Source organism: Manihot esculenta, chromosome 3 (genome assembly GCF_001659605.2).
Source record: "Manihot esculenta cultivar AM560-2 chromosome 3, M.esculenta_v8, whole genome shotgun sequence".
NCBI lineage: Eukaryota > Viridiplantae > Streptophyta > Magnoliopsida > Malpighiales > Euphorbiaceae > Manihot > Manihot esculenta.
The window spans coordinates 10100963-10119755 of record NC_035163.2 but is presented as its reverse complement, the minus strand read 5'-3'; the positions used below and the strand labels follow the sequence as shown (position 1 = coordinate 10119755).

The following is an 18793-nucleotide window of genomic DNA, read 5'->3' as shown; positions in this document are numbered from 1 at the left end:
TTAATAGGATTACAGTTCAGTATTGATTTCCCATTCCTCGCCTAGATTACATGCTGGATTAGTTATCAGGGTTTAAAGTCTTCTCTAAGATCAACCTTAAAAGTGGCTATCACTAAGTTCGAATTAAAGAGGGAGATGAATGGAAGACAATCTTTAAAACTAAGAAAGGCTTGTACAAGTGGTTGGTTATGCCATTTGGTTTGACGAATGCACCTAGCACGTTCATGCGACTTATGAACCAGGTTCTGCATCCTTTCTTACGCAAATTCATGGTTATTTTTTTGATGACATCTTGATTTTTAGTCACAGCAAAGAAGAACATTTATAGCACCTCCATCAAGTCATGACAGCCTTGCAAGAAAATGAGATGGCTATTAATTTAAACAAATACATCTATATGAAGGTGCGGTCCAAAGATAATAAATGTTAATACTGTAATTAGCAAACGGTAGTGATGTAAATTCAAGTCATATTAATAGATTTTTCATATTGAATAAATTACTTATTGGACGTTTAATATGACTAAAATAATTAACTTACAAATAATTATATTTATAAGATTAAGACATAAAAGAAATCATTGAATTATCTAAGATATAGGAGAATAATTTTCATAAAGAGACCATGAGTGAGTTAGACCCTTAATATTGTCAAAACTTGACTATAACTCAGGATAGAAGCATACAGAAGTACCTAAAATGAATAACTTGGAAAGCTTGTGAAAGAAATGGCAATTGACATGCCAATAGGTGCAATTTATAATATAAAATAGCACTTGAAAGGCAGTGTTACAGTCTAGATATAAGGTGTAAGTTGGCATTTGAAAGGCAGTATCGCAATCCAGTTATAAGGCATAGACGAAGTGTCGCAGCTACTCCAAATCCTCATTCACTAGCAGACTAAATGAAATTGTTGCTAAAAAAAAGGATAATGGCATAAAAAATCCAAAAATTTATTTCTTGACACAATAAATTAGGATTTGAAAATATTTGGCGATTCTTTACAAATTTGAATTGAAAGTGGGGGAGCATCTGTCGATAGCAGGCCATATTGTATTTTTTTATTACTTAATGATGGACTCTACACTACACCTTGGATAACCAAAGTGAGGTATTAATCCTTGGTTAGTTAAGTTAAAATTCATAAATGGTGTAGAAAAACCTAAAACGCTCTCATCGAGGCTGTCACTCGCTGCCGAATTTATTTTTGTCCTTCGCACAAAAAATTGGCCTTCTCTCTTCACCACCATTTTGGCCTCAGAAAAGGAGATATTGCCTTCGTTCTTTCTCCTAACTCTATTCACCTTTTGATCCTTTATTTCTCTATCTTCTCTCTCAGTGTCGTTACCTCTCCTAAAAAACCAATTATCTTTAAACCTGAGATTCTCCACCAAGTTCAGCTATTGAAACCTGTAATTGCGTTCATCACGTCAAATGCTGCTCATACAATTCCAAATCTCAGAATAATCGTACTCGACTCTCTCGAGTTTGAATCGCTGATGATTAGTCTAGCTCACTGTGGAGAAATGGAAGAAGGGAAGGTTTACCAATCAGACCCTGCGACGATTCTCTATCCTCAGGGACTACTGGTCGAGTTAATGAAGTGGTTTTGACTCATCGAAATTTCACATGTATGGTGGCTGTAAGTCACGCGGTTTACACGACCTGGATGGCAACTGCAATTTGCTTTTTTTCGTTGCCTTATTTTCATGTTTAAGGTTTATGTTATTTCATGAGGGCTTTAACTATGGGAGAGGCGGTGGTGTCCATGGGTAGATTTGATATGAAGACAATGTTGACAGTGATTCAAGTGTTTAAGATCACTCATGTAGCACAGGCTGCACCGGCGGTGGTGCTGATGACTAAGGATCTTAGGTTGTTAGACGGCTATGATTTGAGCTCTCTAGATATTGTAGGTTGCAGTGTTGCTTCGCTTAGGAAAAGCGTAGTGGAACTGTTCCGGCAACAATTTCCAAATTTAACTTTAAGTCAGGTTAGTTAAACACCAAACTTGGATTTTTACTATTAACCGGTGGTTAATTTCTCACATTGGTTATTCAATGTGTAGCGCATGATCAACCATTAAGTAATGAAAAAATACAAATGGAATTTCACATGTATGGTGGCTGTAAGTCACGCAGTTTACATGACCTGGATGGCAACTGTAGTTTGCTTTTTTTTCGTTGCCTTATTTTCATGTTTATGGTTTATGTTATTCGTGAGGGCTTTAACTATGGGAGAGGCGGTGGTGTCCATGGGTAGATTTGATATGAAGACAATGTTGACAGTGATTCAAGTGTTTAAGATCACTCACGTAGCACAGGCTACACCGACGGTGGTGCTGATGACTAAGGATCCTAAGTTGTTAGACGGCTATGATTTGAGCTCTCTAGATGTTGTAGCGTTGCTTCGCTTAGGAAAAGTGTAGTTGAACTGTTCCGGCAACAATTTCCAAATTTGACTTTAAGTCAGGTTAGTTAAACACCAAACTTGGATTTTTACCATTAACCAATGGTTAATTTCTCATATTGGTTATTCAATGTGTAGCCTATGATCAACCATTAAGTAATAAAAAAATACAAATGGAATGTCACATTAGCAATGGACAAATGCTCCCCACTTACATTTTAAATTTGAATTGAATCACTAAATGTTTTTAAATCCTAACTTATTATACCAAGTAAAAACTTTTGAATTAGAATGCAAAAATCCATAAAAGGTTTGAATTTTTTATGCCATTACTCCAAAAATACATTACTAAATAATATGGTCACTCAATCAATTATTTCTTTCTCATTGTTGACACTTGGTGACTATGAAGTATTGATTTGAGTTGAAAATTGTGTTTGTGATTGAAGGAAGTTTGGGAAAGTTAAGATTGAGAGTTCATTGAACTGAAATTTTGTCATTCACAGATGGAATGAGGGCCAATATATAGAGGAGATTGCCGAATTTTCGACAGGAAAAAACTTTTAGATTAAAATACAAAATCCTCAAAGATTTGGAATATTTATGCTATTGTCCCCAAAAAATATTAATAAACAAGTTCACACTCATTTGTGATTCCTTTCTCACTATTGACACTTCACATAATGAAAATTGTATAAATATGGCATGTACATAATAGATATGCGAGTAGTAATTAATATTGCATGAGAAGAATTTTATTTTGATATAATTACTAGAAGCGTTGATCTGAGTTGAAAATTGTGTTTGTGATTAAAGGAAGTTTGGGGATTAAGGTTGGAAGTTCATCGATATTGGTTAAAACTCCTGATGGAGTCTAATTAGTCCTTTATCATATTGGTATCAGAGCTAAGTTCGACATGGCAGATAACCAAGAGGTGCGACTTGCTGCGATTGAGGCATCATTGGCAGAATTGAGGGAGATGATTGGATAGCTGACCCTGCAGCAAGGACTCCACCAACCCGTTGCCACCGCACACCCTCCAGTCGCCAATCCTGTGGCCTCCAATTCTGTGGTCGCCAATTCTGTACCTGCAAATCTCCATCAGAAATATCAGCAAGGTTACAAGATCAAGATAGACCTTCAAAACTTTTCTGGTTCGCTAGATGTGGAATTTGTTCTTGATTGGCTAGCAAAGGTTGAATGTTTTTCGAAGTTATGAACATGGAAGAGGATTATAAGGTTCCGATTGTGGCCTATAAGTTAAAAGGGGGTGCAGTAGCCTGGTAGAATTTGATTCAAAACGAACGCTATCGGAGGAGGCTGGAAGCCATATGAAACTGGATGTTGATGAAGTAGATATTTGAATAACGGTTCTTGCCTAGCGATCGCACTTGGGTTTTGTATAACCGGTATCATGACTGTATACAAGGAAACCGAAGGGTGGATGAATATACCGAGGAGTTTTTGAGATTGTAGGCGAGGTGTGAACACTTTGAGAACGAAACCCAATAGGCTGCTCATTATCAGAGGGGCCTGAATCACGAAATTCGTTGTATGATGGGAGTAACTGCGATTTTCACCTTGGAAGACGCTATTGAGATGGCAAAAAGGGCAGAAGAGCATGTTGATTGGCAGCCATGATAGCAGTACAACCGGAATTTCAATTATAGAAATTATGGTTCAACAGGGACGCAGCAGTATAGAGGCAATTACAACGGGCAGCCTTCTAAGCTTGTAAATTCTGGCAATCCTTAGAATACCATGGAAGAAAGGAGAGACAACAAAGGAAAGGCAGTCACCACTACAATAGACAAAAGAGGCAGAACCAATCCTTATTAGAAGCCAACAGGAGACATATGTTATCGCTGCAGGCAACTTGGTCATCGATCAAATAATTGTCTAGAACGTAGAGGAGTTAATATTGATCGCTGACAGGTTAATATAGTTGAGCAGGTGGCTAAAACTGACGAGGAAGTGGATGACGATGACGGATCTATTACTGGTTCTGAAGATGGAGAGGTCACCTATGTGGTGAAGAAAATCTTATTCTCAACAAAACAGGAGGATGAGATGCAAAGGAGGAAGATTTTTCAAGCAAAGTGTCGAGTAGGAGAGGCAATTTGCAGGCTAATTATAGATAGCTGTAGTTGTGAGAATCTGATAGCTAAGCAATTGGTGGAGAAATTGCAGTTGCCTACACAGCCGCACCCTTCACCATACAAAGTCGGATGGATTAAGGAAGGTCTGACAATTGAGGTCAATAGAATCTGCAGCGTGCCTATCTCGATCGATAAATCTTATACTGAAATTGTTAATTGTGATGTTGTGGATATGGATTACTGTGGCATTTTGCTAGATCGCCCTTGGCAATTCGATGTTGATGCTTTGTATAAGGGGAAGGAGAATTCATACATGTTCACGTGGAATCAAAAGAAGATTATTATCTTGCCTTTCGATTCTGCGAAACATTCTAAAGTGGAAGGGAAGAATGTTGTTGCTGTTTCCATGGGAGTGTAGAGGCTATCAGGCGCAGTTGAGAAATCTGGAGGCATACTGGCTTTATTGGTGAGAGTAAAAGGTACAATGGAGGATGCACCATCTTTACCACTACCCGTCAAAGAGCTGTTGAAGGAGTTTCCTAAGGTAGTGGAGGCATCATCCAAGCTTCCACCTCTACGGGATATCCAACATCATATTGATCTCATTACTGGATCAAAATTACCGAATTTGCCTCATTATAAGATGAGTCCAAAGGAGAGTGAAATCCTTCAAGAACAGGTTGAAGAATTACTGAAGAAGGGGCATATTCGGGAGAGCATTAGCCCCTGCGGAGTACCAGCCCTATTAGTTCCACGGAAAGATAGGACTTGGAGAATGTGCGTGGATAGCAGGGCCATTAACAAAATTACAATTCAATATCGATTTCCTATTCCACGATTGGATGACATGCTGGATCAACTATCCGGGTCTAAAGTCTTTTCTAAAATCGACCTTAAAAGTGGCTATCACCAAGTTCAGATCAAGGAAGGAGATGAATGGGAGACTGCCTTCAAGACTAAGGAAGGCTTATACGAGTGGCTGGTTATGCTCTTTGGTTTAATGAATGCACCTAGCACTTTTATGCGACTCATGAACCAGGTTTTGCATCCTTTCTTATGCAAATTCGTGGTTGTTTATTTTGATGACATCTTGATTTTTAGTCGCAGTGAGGAAGAACATCTACAGCATCTCCGTCAAGTCATGACAGCCTTGCAAGAAAGTGAGCTGGTTATTAATCTTAAAAAGTGCATTTATATGACGGAGCGCGTTCTGTTCCTGGGGGGGTTCGTTGTTTGTGTAGAAGGGATACATGTTGATGAGAAGAAGGTAGAAGCAATACGGAATTGGCCCATCCCCAAAACTATTTCTAAAGTTCGCAGCTTTCATGGCTTTGCTACTTTCTATCGACGATTTATCAGAAATTTCAGCAACATCGTTGCCCCTATCACAGATTGCTTGAAGAAAGAGAGAGTGCAGAAATTTGCATGGACTGAAGCTACCAACAAGAACTTTGAAGAGATTAAAGATAAGCTTACTTTTGCCCCTATTCTTACTCTACCCGATTTTAATAAACTGTTTGAAGTTGAATGTGATGCTTGTGGAGTTGGGATTGGTGGAGTGTTCTCACAGTCTAAAAGGCCTATTGCCTTCTTTAGTGAGAAACTGAATGAAGCTAGAAAGAAGTGGTCTACTTATGAGCAGGAGCTATATGCAATATTCCGGGCTTTTAAAACTTGGGAGCAGTATTTGATGGGGTAAGAGTTTATTATTCACACAGACCATCAATCTTTGATCCATTTTAAAACTAAAAAACATGTGAATAAGATGCATGCTCAATGAGCAGCTTACTTTGGAGCCTTTCATTATGTCATCAAACATAAGGCTAGCCATAGTAATAAGGTGGCAGATGCTTTGAGTAGGAGGGCTGCTCTAATGATTACAGTTAATCAGGAGGTTGTAGGTTTTGAATTCCTGAAGGATTTGTACACTACAGAGGATGACTTTACTGATATATGGGCTACAGTCCAGACTCACTAGCCTACTGATGGGTTCTCAATACATGATGGCTTTCTTTTTAAAGAGAATAGGTTATGCATTCCTCGATCTTCTTTGCGGGAAAAGCTGATTCGGGAGGTCCATGGAGGAGGTTTGAGTGGTCATTTGGGGCGTGACAAGACTATTGCTGGGTTGGAGGAGCGTTTTTACTGGCCACAATTAAAAAGGGATACAGGTCGAATGGTTCAGAAGTGTCCAGTGTGTCAAACTCAGAAGGGACATTCGCAGAATACATGCTTATACACTCCATTGCCTATTCCAACACATCCTTGGGAGGACTTGTCTATGGATTTTGTTCTTGGTCTTCCACATACTCAACGTGGATTTGATTCCATTTTTGTTGTTGTTGACAGGTTCTCTAAAATGGCGCATTTCATTCCTTGCAAGAAAACTAATGATGCTTCTCATGTGGTAAAACTGTTTTTCTAGGAGATTGTTTGCTTACATGGCGTTCCTAATACCATTACTTCTGATAGAGATGTGAAGTTTCTAGCTCATTTCTAGGTGACTTTATGGAAACATTTTGGAACTGAACTTCGATACAACAGTGCTGCTCATCCCCAAACTGATGGACAAACTGAAGTGGTGAACCGCACGCTTGATAATCTTCTACGCTACATCTGCAGTAACAAAAAAACTGCTTGGGATCTTGCTCTTGCCCAAGCAGTATTTGCTTATAACAGTGTTGTCCACAGCTCCACAAAGATGTCACCATTTTCTATTGTGTACAGGAAAGTCCCAGCGCATATAGTTGATCTTATTGCCCTTCCCACAGGTTCTCACAATAGTGTTGCAGCAAGCAACTTGGCAAAGCAGCACGTGAATGTTTTCAAACAGGTACAACAATGCCTTACAGAAGCCAATGATAAATATAAAGCTACAGCTGATAAACATAAGCGTTTCAAGTCCTTCAATGTAGGTAACCAAGTTATGGTGTATTTACGTAAGGAGCATGGTGGAGGACAGAAAAAGCTTGACGCCAAGAAGATTGGTCCATTCCGGATCATTCAGAAGATCAATGACAATGCCTATGTTCTTGACCTCTCACATGAGATGAAAATTTCCAAGACGTTTAATGTGGTAGATCTATTTCAGTACTACCCTGCTGATGACAACTTGAGATCGAGTTCTTTACAAGTGGAAGGGAATGACATGGAGCAACTAGCCTTGGACTATACGGCAGACTTGGACCGGGCCTAACTTTTGCTGCCAACGTCCGATAGAGACCCACGATAGATTTTCGGAAAGGGAATTTCGAGACGCATGACTTTCAAAAGTGGGACAAGGGCCATAGGCTTGTCACAAAATTTGATATGGAAATTCCATCGTTTAGGGGGTCAATTTTGCATTTTAATTATTTTTTTGGATATTTTGGGTATTTTCATAATTTTTCTTATTAGGGTTTTGTTTCTATTATAAATAGCCTCACTTGACTATTAGAAACTCACTTTTCAATATTTGAGGAATTTCAATAAGACTTTTAGTCTTCTAGCCTATCTTTTCTCTTATTTCGTCTTAGCCAAACGATATTGGTTAAAACTCCTGAAGGAGTCTAAATAGTCCTTTATCATTATCACTCCTAGAAAATCAATTATCTTTAAACCTGAGATTCTTTATCAAGTTCAGCAGTCGAAACATGTAATCGCATTCGTCATGTCGGATGGTACTCAAACAATTCCTAATTTCAGAACAATCATACTCGACTTCCCTGAGTTTGAATTGCTGATGATGAGTGTAGCTCACTCTGGAGAATTGGAAGGAGGGAAGGTTTACCAATCAGACCTTGCAACGATTTTCTACTCCTCAGGGACTATTGGTTGAGTTAATGGAGTGGTTTTAACTCATCGAAATTTCACATCTATGATGGTTGTAAGTATTGCAGTTCACTCGACCTGGATGGCAGCTGCAGTTTGCTTTTATTTGATGCCTTATTTTCATGTTTATAGTTTATGTTACTTCGTAAGGGCTTTAGCTATGGGAGGGACGATGATATTGATATGATGATAATGTTGACAACGATTCATGAGTTTAGGATCACTAACGTAGCATTAGCTGCACTAACGGTGGTGCTAATGAGTAAGGATCCTAGGTTGTTAGACAGCTATGAATTGAGGTCTCTAGAAGTTGTACGTTGCAGCGTTGCTTCGCTTAGAAAAAGCATAGTTGAACTATTTCAGCAATAATTTCTAAATTTGACTTTAAGTTAGGTTACTTAATTACCAAACTTGGATTTTTACCATTAATCGAGGGTTAATTTCTCACATTGGTTATCCAATGTATAGCATAGGATCCACCGTTAAATAATTAAAAAATACAGATGGAATGCGACGTTAGCCACCGGCAAATGCTCCCCAACTTACATTTCAAATTTGGATAGAATCGCCAAATGTTTTTAAATCCTAATTAACTGTGCCAAGAAATAAACTTTTGAATTAAAATACTATTCCCGCAAATGTATGGATTTTTTATGCCATTATCCTAAAAAAATATTACTAAATAACATGGTCACTCAATCCATTATTCCTTTTTCACTGCTGAGACTTGATACTTATGAAGTGTTAATTTGAGTTGAAAATTATATTTGTGATTGAAGGAAGTTTGGGGGTTAAGGTGGAGAGTTTATTGAATTGAAATTTTATTATTTACAAATGGAATTAGGACCAATATACAAAGGAGACTACCAAATTTTTGGCAAAAAAAACTTTTGGATTAAAATGCAAAAACCATCATAGCTTTGGAATTTTTATGCCATTAACCCCCCTAAAATATTACTAAACAAGGCACACTCATTCATGATACATTTCTCACTATTGACACTTGAGAGAATAAAAATTGTATAAATATGGTATGTACATAATAGATATGTGAGTAGTAATTAATATTGCATGAGAAGAATTTTAATTTAGTATTCCCATACTACTCCCACCCCTGCCTCGATTGGAAACTTCATGCTCAAGTACCTGATGCTGGTTACTACTTCAAAATCATACAGAACCAGTCTTCCTAGAATTGCGTTGTAGCTTAGTGGGAGCTTCACCACTAGGAAGATTGCATAGTGAGTACGTGACAGGGGCGGTTCTCCCAACATGAAGGCCACCTTCACCTTCCCTTCTACTGCCACCAGGGTTCCCCCTATCCCCTTGACTGGGGCCTGATTCCTCAACAACTGCTCCTCTAGTATGTTCATCTACTGAAAGACTCTGTAAGGCAGTAGGTTCACTTGGTGTCGTCGTGGGCATTTGGATCCCGTGAGCATCTTCATGAGAAAAGGTGATGGTCACCAGGGAGTGCTCTACTATCTGCAGGACTTCATTGCTGCTCCCCTCTCCATTTCGGCTTCTCTTCTTCCCTTTTCTGCTCATCCGACCTCCAGTTCCTCCCTCGATCATGTTGATGGTTCTACTAGAGCAGTCATTCACTGGCCCTACTCCCTGTCTACGGGGTCTCTCCGCCACTGCGTTCTGCTAGGGCCTCTCTCCCTCTGGCTTTTTCATAAAGTTTCGGAGATGCCCCCTCTTGATTAGCCTTTCTATTTCATTGATTAGCTGGTAGCAGCTGTTGGTATCATGGCCATGAGTTCGGTGGTATTGACAATATTTATCTAGATCCCTTCGGCTAGCCTCAGCTCTCATGGGTTTAGGCCATTGAATGAATTCTTTGTCTTGCACCGCCATGAGCACTTCGGCTCTAGATGTGTTCAGGGGAGTGATTGCCTCATGGATCCGGGGCTGATATGCCCTCTGTTCTCTCCTATCCCAGGGCTGCCTATTCATCTCAAGCCCCCTATTCTACCTTCTCTCCTGCCTCTCAGGCCTTCTCTCCTCCATAACTTTCCCCTTGTCTCCAGCCTCCCTGGAGAACTTGCTGATAGTTAAGGCGTCATCTTGCCTTATGTACTTCTCTGCTCTCTTCATCAGCTCTGCCAGGGTGGTGGGTGGCTTTCTACACAGCGACCCTAAAAACTCAAGGGATGTAGTCCCCTTCTGCATAACTTCCACCGCCCTTGCCTCATCCAGCTCGGGAATTTGCAAGGCCTCCGAGTTGAAACGGGCCACGTACTCTCTCAGAGATTCATTCTTCCTCTATCGAACTGTCTCCAGGTAGCTAGTCTTCCTCTCAGCCGGGACCCCTGGAATGAACCAACTGATGAATATGTTGGCTAGGTCTGCAAAGCTCCTAATGCTCCCTGCTTCCAGGCTATTGAACCACGCCCTAGTTGGTCCTGTGAGGGTGGTGGAGAAAACTTCACACATTAGGGCGTCTGAGAGACTCTGAAGCTCCATGAACATCTTATAGTTCAGGATGTGCTCCTGGGGGTTTCCAGCACTATCATAGGCTGCCATCGGTGGCATCATAAACTTCTTTGGGAAGGTCTCCTACTGGATCCACCTTGAAAAAGGTGAGGATGTGGGTAGGAGGGTCTGGCTGTTATCTTTTGCCCCCAGCTCGACCAGGAGATGTTCCTTCATTCTCTGCAACTTCCGGTCCATATTTGTCTCCTCCTGCCTTGGCCTTTTCTCTAAGCGATATCCCTCTTCCCACTCTTCATTTTCTATTCTCCCTATTGTCCCAGTAGAATAGCTCTCTGCTTCGTCATTCTCAATAGACTCTCTCACCCTCCAACCTCTAGCTCTGACTGCCGGCTCATCTTCCTTAGCGGGTCCTCCACTTCTTTCTCCTATTCTCCGATTAATCTGTTGGAGGATTTGGTAGTTGAAGGTGGAATGGGGTTCAGTGGCATTGAACCCTTCAGCTACAGGGGGTATGTTCAACGGGGTAATAAAGCCCCTCTGTTGTAGCATCTACCCCAGCCAATGGACAGTGTTCTATAGCTGAAAAGCCATGGTTTGGAGCTCTTGATTAGATAGAGTTGTTCTGGGTATGTTCCCTGTCGAACTCGGCGAGGGATTGAACAGTACAGATGGTTGGTTTGATGAAGTTGTGGGGCTGGAAAATGAAAACTGCTGACCTTCTTGAGCAGAAGTCAGGTTGTTCAGGGTGTTGCTGGTGTAGTTTTCGTTGTAGTTAGCCATGTGAATCTTAGTGGGTGTTATGAAAATGAAAACTTCGGTGACGAAAAGATCTTCTTCGTTTTCCCCAGATGGCGCCAATTAATTGATATTCTGAGATCCAAAGAGAATAGAGTGTACAAGCGTGTGTGTAAGCTTAGTTTGGGAAGATATGTATTCCCCCCTTTATTCTTTTTTCCTTTGTCCTTTACTAAAGCATAACCGCCACCTTATTACAGTGCCATCTGTCCCGTCATACAGACCCATACGTACGGACGTACTAGCATACCTATCTCTGTCAGGCAGTCATTTAATTTCCCTCCGGCGTGCATGCTGGTAGGGCCGCGAGGTAACTAGGCCTGCTCTCCTACCTCCCGTCACGTCACCGAACTAGACTCTCTTCTGATGAATCAAATCTAAGGTCAGTTCGGCCTACTTTAGTCACAAACTAGATGGCGCGATAATGGGTCGACCTACTCAATGAGGTCTATTGGGCTTTGGACCTATTTTCTTCTCTAGAACCCGGTCTCAATCCAAATGCCAAAAATCCGGCGGTCATCAAATATATATATATTCTAATTTTAAAAAATATATATCCTTTTAAATTATCAATATAATATATTTATGTTGATTAATTACGTAAAATAGATTTATTTTATAATAAAATAAAATTTTTGTAAAAAGTTCGATAGATTTTTGTAATAAAATAATTATTATGTTCAATATATTTTGTTCTTTTGAAAGAATTTCATGCAAAATCAGCAAATTTTGTTGTCCTTATTGATTATGGCAGAGGCTAAATGTTCGATTTCATCTGTGCACTTACCGGAGAAGCTCAATTCAACTTATCTTTTTCTTTTTAGAAAAATTTATAATTTAATCTCTAGATATTATCATTATTAACAAGTCAGTCCCTGTATTTATAAAAATTTATTAAAATATTTTTATCTTTTTTTCCGTCAACGAAATAATCTTTCTGTCCTTTTTTCCGTTAAAAATATATAAAAGATGAGAGATAAAATTTTTAAAATCTAATTTTACCCTCAAATAGAACATCTTATTTAGTTCTTGGATATTGTTATTATTAACAAATCAGTCCCTATATTTTCAGAAATCTATTAAAACGTCCTTATTTTTTCTCATATCTATTACAATGAACTTATCTTTTTATATCTATTAAAATATCATTATCGTTTGTTTCCGTCAACGAAATAATTCCTCAAAGAAGAGGGGTAATTTAATCTTTTGCTATATTTTTAACGGCAAAAATAGACGAAATGACTATTTTGTTGACGAAAAGAAAAAAATAAGAACGTTTTAATAAATTTCTGAAAATGCAGAAACTGAATTGTTAGTAATGACAATACTCAAAGCTTAAATTGTAAATCTTTCTTTTTTTTTTATCCAAATTAGTCAAATTGAGGCTACAGATTTAAATAAAAACTAACAGGCTGAACTTCTCATTTTGAGCAATTTTATGATGTTTTATTTAGCAAAAAGAATTGAAGGGAAAAAAAAAAAGGTGTAAGAGAACATCCAAAATTTTTTTGTTTCTCAAATCTGAAGCTCATTTAAGAACTTGTAAAGGATGGGACGAGATAACGAAGGGCAGAAAATGTAACAATAAATTCAGCCATCAATTAACTACCTTCCTTTTAAATAAAGTCAGAACAATAACAGTATCCACATAAATATAGATGTCTATCCCTAATGCTTCAAATGTAATTAGTAGAATTTCAGAGAGTGCAAATGCCTTCTACGCTACAGGAGTAAGCCTCACATGCAAATGCCTTTTACAGCATGAAGCCTCCCATCCAATGACATTGCTTCTCAGAAAAATGGGAAGCATCACTGCAAGCAGAAACCAATCTTTTAGCTGGACAAACCTGTCCATAACATAAATTAATCACTTCTCCAAAGTGATTTAAGGAAAAATGCCTGTACAAATAGCAGCAAAACAATCAGAAGTAATTTGTCACATGGGAAAAATAATCTTGAATAAAAATAAATCCTGTAATGTTGGATGCCCTGCCCTAACTTAATGCCACAGCTTGTTGCAGAAACCATTCCTTGGCCTCTTGCTGGATATGATATCTGAAAATGAGTCATCTAACTGTCCTGCCAAACTACTAGGATCATCGATCAAAGTTTGGATGAAAGTATTGACCACTCGACGTTCTTGTTCTGTTGATCTCAAACTAAACCAAGTCAGCAATTTCAACCTGAATTCCTGGTTAATGTGACCCTCACATTCCAACCATCGGATTATCTTCACACAGTATTCAAAATTTTCATCCAAGGAACCTGAGCCATTGGATACACGGAATGGTGACCCATTTATCAAAGTGCTATCACAGTCATGCATCTCTTCATTGGAATGTGCATCCCTTTTCCTGCACAGATCTGCCCGGGAATCAACAGCTGACACTTCTCCACTTGGCCTACCGGTCCAGGTCTGGGAATCACCACTACCGTGTGATCTTGCTAAACCATTCTTCTTCATGTCATGAGAGGCAGCATCGTCATCTGCCTCAACAGCTTGTTCCAAAGTACACCCATTATCTTCATCCCGGGACGACTCAAATAGAGGGGTCAGCTCTTCATTCAAATCAGGGACAGAAACAACATTTAAGTCAAGCCCACCCGAAACAGATGGCAACTGATCTTCTAAGGTTTCAGAGTTCATCACTTTGCTAGCTCCACAACATTTTTCTGCATCAGCACTGCAAAAACCTTCAAAGTATCCTTGCTCCTGAGCCCGAGCAAGATGTAGGATCTTTCCAAGTTCTCGAACCTTGAATCCAGAAGAATTTACAGACATAGTAGATTTTAGCTCTCTTTTTGAACCAGAAGTACCTCCTCCAAATTGGGCGTTCACATTCTTGCCATTCAGGGCAACTGAAGAAATGGGATCCTTGTGAATAATCTCTACGCTCTTGGTAAAACACTTAGCCTCAGAGTGACCACAGTCACCGGACTCTGTATATGAAACAATGCGAAAGGTGTATTCCGTGCAAGGCTGAAGATTGGATATCAGAATCCTCCTCTGAGCTCTTGGAAACATGCAAATTGGCTCTTTTGTGTGCGATTCTTCTCTACTCTTCCAATACCAGAGCTTGTAGCCCTTAATATCATCAGACGATACAGTGGATAATTCAATTAAAATGATCACAACAGATGATGATGTCACTTCTTCAAATAAGAACCTGCAAGCAGCAGGAAGTGAATCCTCTGCAGATAAGACAAATTTGGTTATTCATTTCAATAAATTTTATGCTTGTCATTTACAACAATAGGATAACGGAGAACAGCAGTTGTGAATTAACCTCCGCAATTTGATGTTCCATCAGAAATGGCAGCCAGACACTCCTCTGCTTTGTCAATTGCAACAGAGCAAAGTTTCTGCACATCACCAGCAACAGAGAGTCTGCTGACAATACCACGTGCCATTTTGGCAGAAACACCATTCACTGGACCCACTTCTGTTTCTAGTTTGGCCTTAGCATCTTTCACAATTTCATGCAGTTCTTTAAACCTTGAAGTCCCATCCAACAGCCTGTAGCTCAAATAAATCCTATAACAGAGCACATCAACACGACGAGCATCCTTGGCAATGATTAGCTGCTTCTTCCAACATCTGTCAGTATTGAACAAGTCAGACCATTATCATCAGTCCAAAGTTGACATCTATAAGAGAAACATAGAAAATTAACCTACAGTAATTGGTCTACACGACTATGTTTCATACTGTTTAGCTACAATCTCAACTAGAACCAGACAAACGTCTTTTCTCTTCATAAACCGTCTTCGCTAAGCTCCATTTATGTGGTGGAAATCATTTAAACGACATATTATCCACGTGCTTCTTTCATGTAAAATACAGTGAGAAGCACCAAGTAAAGTGGAAATTGTTCAATGAGATAAAGTAAGAAGGTTCTTGTTAAATGTATAAATAGAGGAAAGTCTAAGCTGGCAAAACACGTCAACTAAGAATTGAAGAAACACCAGACTGAAAACTAAACCTTATAGAATTAACTTACCCGAGTATCCCTGAAACTTTACCACAAGAAGCACAACAATAGCTACCATCTAGCTGCATCAACTGCCCCAAATCAACAACACCCACCTTTTCACGTTGGAGTGCACATTCAATATGACATGATAACCCACAGAAGTCTCCCCCACTACTTTCAGATGTGCAAACCAACCAGAGACTAGGATCTTTATTGTCATCAAATAAATGGCAAATACAGCAAGAGCACCTCTTGCAAAAGTTGTCATCAATGGATAGGACGGCTCTACATGCAGAATTTTTACATATCCATGAGTTTGAACATCCCAAATCTGATGATTTCTCAGAAGCAGGTATAACTCTTGTGGGATTTTCCCCCTTTCTTTGCTGCTTCTTAGAGGAAGGCTGATTATTGGAACTCGAAGACGCTTTTTTTGACTCCTGCCTCTTAAGTGTCTTGTTACCCATCTTTATAAATTCTGTTATTTTGCTTTTCGATGAAGCTGTGTGCTTCTTGTCCTTATCAGAACAAGTTCGAAGAAGTTCCTTTTTGCGACCAGATTTCAGAAACTCTTGAAGGAGTTCTGGACTTCTTGAAGCATCATCTGAGTTCCCATTTTTCTCTGGTGTGCTTTGCACACTGGAAGAAAGGCTTTGAACCCCAGAAACTGAAAGTGAACAACAGACAAACTGGAAAAATGAGAATAGTAGAAATAAAAACATATATTCACTGCACATAATCCACCTTTCGTGAACGCATGTAAATTTCAAACAAGCAGTCGGATATTATTATTCAGCATTGCAACAAGGAGCACAAGACTTCCCTTCTCAGTTTCAATCCCCTTTTTGACATCTTCATCACCCTTTGTTCTTTCAATATAGCTCATTCCTTTATACAGGCACTGCTAATTATATACATATATATACATAAAATATATGTTCTTAAATTTATTAGTCTGCCCCCCATCAATAATTGAAGACTTCCAACACTTTTCTTCTTCATAACCTTATTGTCCTAATCATTCTACCCGAATACCGCAGCATTTTCTCTCAGGTATAGAACTATAGATACCTTATAGAAACATAATCTGTTCTGCCAAAAGTTTGAAATGCAATGTCTAGCAGAAAAAGTCAATAGGAATTGCATATAGTGGTGAAACCAAAAGGAAAAATAAAAGAGCTATTTTTATGTGTCTTTCTAGGAGAAGCCTCATACACAAGGTATTAAACAAATCTAGAAAACATAGGAATAACAAATGTCAAAGTATCATCATCATAAAAGTACTTTAACACCTTTGGAAGAGACCTCATAGACTTGCTATAAGGCACCACAAACAATAGATACACCAAGTCATGACATCATATGGCAATTGCAAAACTTGATCGCCCCAATTGCCATTCCTAAATGGGCTAAATTGACATCAATGAGGTTACAATAGTTGGTCATGTAACCAAACATGTATATGTGAGTAAACTTACCCAATTTCAAGCTATGCCAATGCTCCAGGCCCAAAAGAAAAGTAAGAACAAAGATTTGCAAATGAAGTGCAGAAAGCAAACCACGGAAATAATTGTGCTAACTAGCAAAGGGAAGAAAAATGTAAATTGATGTGGATATAAGTATTCATGGCAATTTCTTGTGATTGTCACTGGAACCAAAAAGTAGTTCAAACTTGGAATTTGCATACGCCTGGTTCAAATCTTAATGAGCTAGGGATTTAGGAGAGGTGGATTACCATGGGGAGGGACTACCATATTAAGGGGCCTCCAAGGTGGGGGGAAAAAGAAAAGAATTCTTTGCTAAGGTCCAATAAGCGAACTGAACAATGTCCTAATGGTCTCCACTGCTGCTTCTATGCTTTGAAAATTAACACAAGAAAAGAACCATAAATGAAAAATCAAGTAACAGATGAAAAAGGATAAGAAAAAAAATACCTTTAGCAAGAAATTTATCCTCTAAATCCATTTTTCAACAGGTGAGCGGGTAAACCTCTGCAGTCCCACCTGCAACAGAATTTATAGCATATTCAAATCCATTGTTTAATGGCCTGTTTGGTTCAACTCCATCTCTCAAAATCTTGAGGAACTCAATTGAAATACAATAAATCTTAAAAATTTTCACTACCTAATTCACTATTTCACTTTCACTCCCTAGTAAAAAGGATAACAACATCAAATAAACCTACTTTGCTGTGTGAAATTGTATTTTTCTCATATGTGAACCCCTCATCCCCTATCAAAAAAAAGGTAGCATGTGTTCCCTTCTCCTATCTCGAGATTTCAAAAAAAAAAAAAAAAAAAACTACATTGCATGATAAAAAAACTTCTCTCGTTTCCAAAATTGAATCAACTCTCCTTTTTTCCAAATTTTTTTGAAGTAATGCAGGTAATGCAAGAAACAAAATGATCCAAAAAAACGCACCAAACAGTATCCAATCGAACCTCAGCAACAAACACATAATAAACCCTTCAGAGCTCATTACAACTTACGCTATTTAAAAACAAACCCACAAAATTTCATGCTAGATCAACATGCTCCATTTCATAATAAAAGCTAAGCTTCAAATACGCTCACTAAATCAGGAGAAAACAATGAATACAACAAACTTATCGAAACAAAATCCAAAACAGTACGCACGCATGAATGTCCCTACATTGTGTGGATTTAACATTAACTAATAAAAGAAAAATAAATAAATGTGGAAGAACGCATAAAATTTTAAACTAGAACATGTAAATGAGAAATTAATCAGAGAAAAAAGAAAGCAAACTGAAGCAGAAACGGAAAAAACGAAGAGAAGAGCAATGGATCCGAGAGGAAAGACAGAGACCAGAAATCAAAAGTACAATTTGAAAAAACAAAAACAGAAACAAGCAAAGCAAGGGAAGAGAAGTACCTGTGGATAATGGGAGAGTAATCTAGGGTTTTAATGGGGCCAAGTGCTAAGAATTAGGATCCGAATCCGAGGGGGAAGGGAGAGAGATGGAAATGAAAGGAAAAACTTCTCTCTACTGTTGTTAGTTTGTTACAGAGAGAAGAGAAGTGAAGAGGAGAGGAAGCGTGTCCTAAAATTATTCAGTGCTTCCGGGCCCATTCAATATCTTAAATTTAATTACTCACTAAAATTTTGTAAATATAAAATATATTATTTTGAGTATTTTTTAAAAAAATATTTAAGAAGATTTTTCATAATTTTTCAAATTACGAATTTATATTTAAAATAATATAAATTTCTAACTGAAGTTTTAAGAAATTTTTATTTTTCCA

At 38.5% G+C, this 18793-nt stretch overlaps 1 protein-coding gene across 4 annotated transcripts; it reads right to left on the bottom strand.

Moving 5' to 3' along the window:
* Positions 1-13131: 13131 nt before the first annotated feature.
* On the bottom strand, positions 13132-18577 carry LOC110612146 (VIN3-like protein 1). 4 transcript variants are annotated; one of them, XM_021752839.2, is made up of 6 exons: positions 18423-18552; positions 17461-17529; positions 17262-17383; positions 15554-16193; positions 14840-15150; positions 13132-14744 (listed from the first exon to the last, which is right to left on the bottom strand). In XM_021752839.2, the coding sequence occupies exons 3-6, from the start codon at positions 17278-17280 to the stop codon at positions 13552-13554; spliced, it is 2163 nt and encodes a 720-aa protein (XP_021608531.1). In that variant the 5' UTR covers positions 17281-17383; positions 17461-17529; positions 18423-18552; the 3' UTR covers positions 13132-13551. The 4 variants fall into 4 exon arrangements, with proteins under 4 accessions (XP_021608531.1, XP_021608532.1, XP_021608530.1 ...); XM_021752840.2 differs by having other exon boundaries at positions 17262-17378; XM_021752838.2 differs by lacking the exon at positions 17262-17383 and having other exon boundaries at positions 18423-18577.
* Positions 18578-18793: the final 216 nt, after the last annotated feature.